Source organism: Cantharellus anzutake (genome assembly GCF_015039405.1).
Source record: "Cantharellus anzutake strain C23 chromosome Unknown EI90scaffold_189, whole genome shotgun sequence".
Classification (NCBI taxonomy): Eukaryota; Fungi; Basidiomycota; class Agaricomycetes; order Cantharellales; family Hydnaceae; genus Cantharellus; species Cantharellus anzutake.
In genome coordinates this window covers 35669-37944 of record NW_024067139.1, presented here as the reverse complement: position 1 = coordinate 37944, position 2276 = coordinate 35669, and the positions used below count along the sequence as shown (strand labels likewise).

At 48.8% G+C, this 2276-nt stretch overlaps 1 protein-coding gene across 1 annotated transcript; it reads left to right on the top strand.

Moving 5' to 3' along the window:
* Nucleotides 1–788: 788 nt before the first annotated feature.
* On the top strand, nucleotides 789–1643 carry EI90DRAFT_3093710 (uncharacterized protein). The gene is made up of 4 exons (XM_039062486.1): nucleotides 789–814; nucleotides 888–1034; nucleotides 1089–1573; nucleotides 1623–1643. Exons 2-3 carry the CDS (start codon nucleotides 896–898, stop codon nucleotides 1355–1357), a joined length of 408 nt encoding a protein of 135 aa, XP_038908012.1. The 5' UTR covers nucleotides 789–814; nucleotides 888–895; the 3' UTR covers nucleotides 1358–1573; nucleotides 1623–1643.
* The last annotated feature ends 633 nt before the right edge of the window (nucleotides 1644–2276 follow it).

Genomic DNA, 2276 nt, shown 5'->3' with positions numbered 1-2276 from the left:
TTTCACACCTCTAATATCCGCAGATTCTGATCCGGATCCGATTTGATCCGATCAGCTAGGAGCCATAGGTGGGACACAACTCGGATTTAACATGGATACTGCCGAAGTCTTGTATCCAAGATTTGACATCACCTTGTAGCCTCGGTACCAGGCCTTCACAACAATTCAATACATCAAGGTCACACCCACCAGAACATCTGGCACCGAGACAAATCACCTCGAATATTTGGCCTCAAAATGCAGCGACTACTGTCAGGTAACTGCACAGGTAATAGATGCACATACTTGGACACTTAATCTGTGAACTGGATGACCTTGACCTGTCAACAGGCAACCGTTAATTGGGGCTTTCGATGTGATTGCGGTCCACCTGCCCCCCATCCATCATTCCCTTTATCCCTCGAATGAACAAGCAGAAATTGAATCAGCTGACACCATCCTATGTATGGCTAGCAAGACTGCAAGGAAACAGCCGAAGCTCATATCCATTGCGGCGGCATCTAGTGAAAGGTGGAAGTTTCTTCCTATCATCAATTATTATCACACCGCGTAGCACCGGTCAGGATTTCCTGGGATTTGGAGTTGGGTGATGAAAGCATGACCGGAGGGAATTGCACTTGGGTTGCAGATTAGTATTTTGGTCCCCAAAAAAACGCGCGCTCGGACCGTTTGTTGTGATTGCAATAATGCATATGTGCGTCCGTGATATTGAGTTTTGCCAGGGAATATTACTTTCAAGGATACTGGAATTGCCTATATAGCCTCCTGAGACTGTGCTTGTCCTCCCTCCTTGTCGCATGCGCCCAAGACTGAGGTCAGCACCTCTGCCTAACGCTGACAAGACCCACATACTTACCAAAGCTCCGCACGCTGCCTGCCCGCAACAGTAAACACAATGCGATTCTGGAATCTCTTCGCCCCAATCACTTTGCTCCCCATCGCCGCAGCTGATTTCCTCGTTACCAAGGTTCAGTGGGCCCCACTTGGCGGCACCGGGGGCCTTCCTGTAGGGGTTGCGTTCAATGCATCCACCAGTGAGCCAAAACGCCAAGTAAAAGTTTTGCTCTTAATGAGCATTGATTTTTCAGCAAACAATTGCACAGCTGCCGCAGCCTTGGCCAAGCACAGCAAGACTCAATATAATGAAAAATACATGCAGTTGCCTGTTTGCGATCTGGTTGTTGAGATCAGGGGTACTTCATGGAAGGAAGTCCCTGACCAAGAATTCGAAAACGGAACATGCAGTCAGATACAGGGTTACGAACAGTGCACCCCTGATGATTGGTCGACTCAGGTCACGATGTTTTATGAATTATTTTGCCCCTCGGCGTTGTGCGTAACGGGTTGGTTGGACTAATTGATGACATGCATCCACATCACGTAACGTAGATAATTATCATTCTGCAGAATGCAGTACTTGGATCTGCGTTGCTGCGGTCAATAATGTATGTCCTGCCATCCACCCAACAATGGCCGCAGTGTTGCATAGCTGCCTCCAACCGTGGATAACGATGCAGTGCGCACTGTGCCAACTACCATTACCATAATGGGCCTTCCCCCAATTTTCAATAAGGTAGGGAACTTCTAGTTCAAAGCGATATAATATTTCACCATGCTTGAAGTACACGAGTAGCATTGGGGAGTTGAATCCAAGATTGACCCTCACACGAAAGCGAGTGACTTCAGGACATGCATACAGGACTCATACCCCCGTGGCTATTGAATACAGCGAAGGGTCTTCGGTTCTTTAATCATAGTCCAAAATTAGAGCTGGGATACTTCAGGGCGTCGATGGAATGATGTTTGAGTTTCTGTTGGTGGTGGCGAACGGAAGAACGAGACCTTCCGTACTATGAAACACGATTTTTTCTTCATGTGATAAGTATAAGTACTGTTGTTTTGACCGATTTATCTGTTGAATGTTAAACCGTCCTAAATCACGAGCGTCCAGCTGGAACTCGAACGTCGGCTCCGAGCGGGTTTTCCCATTCACACCATTCAGTCCGGTTGAGAAAAAAAAAAGCGAGAACGTTGGCTGGGGGCGGCACGTGCCGTTCGTCGATGTCACTGGTGGCCAGGCATGCATTGTGCAGCACATCGGTAAGTGCGCATTGTCTCATGGGTGATGGAGGGACACTGACCAGCAATCGGCACTTAACCGCGTGCATGCCAAGCTGGGCCAGCTGCGACTGCTAGGCTGGGCTGGGAAGCGCCACGAGAGCGTCATTCTCATGAACCGTTGCGGCCAATCCCGTTCGGTCTACTTGGAGAGAAGG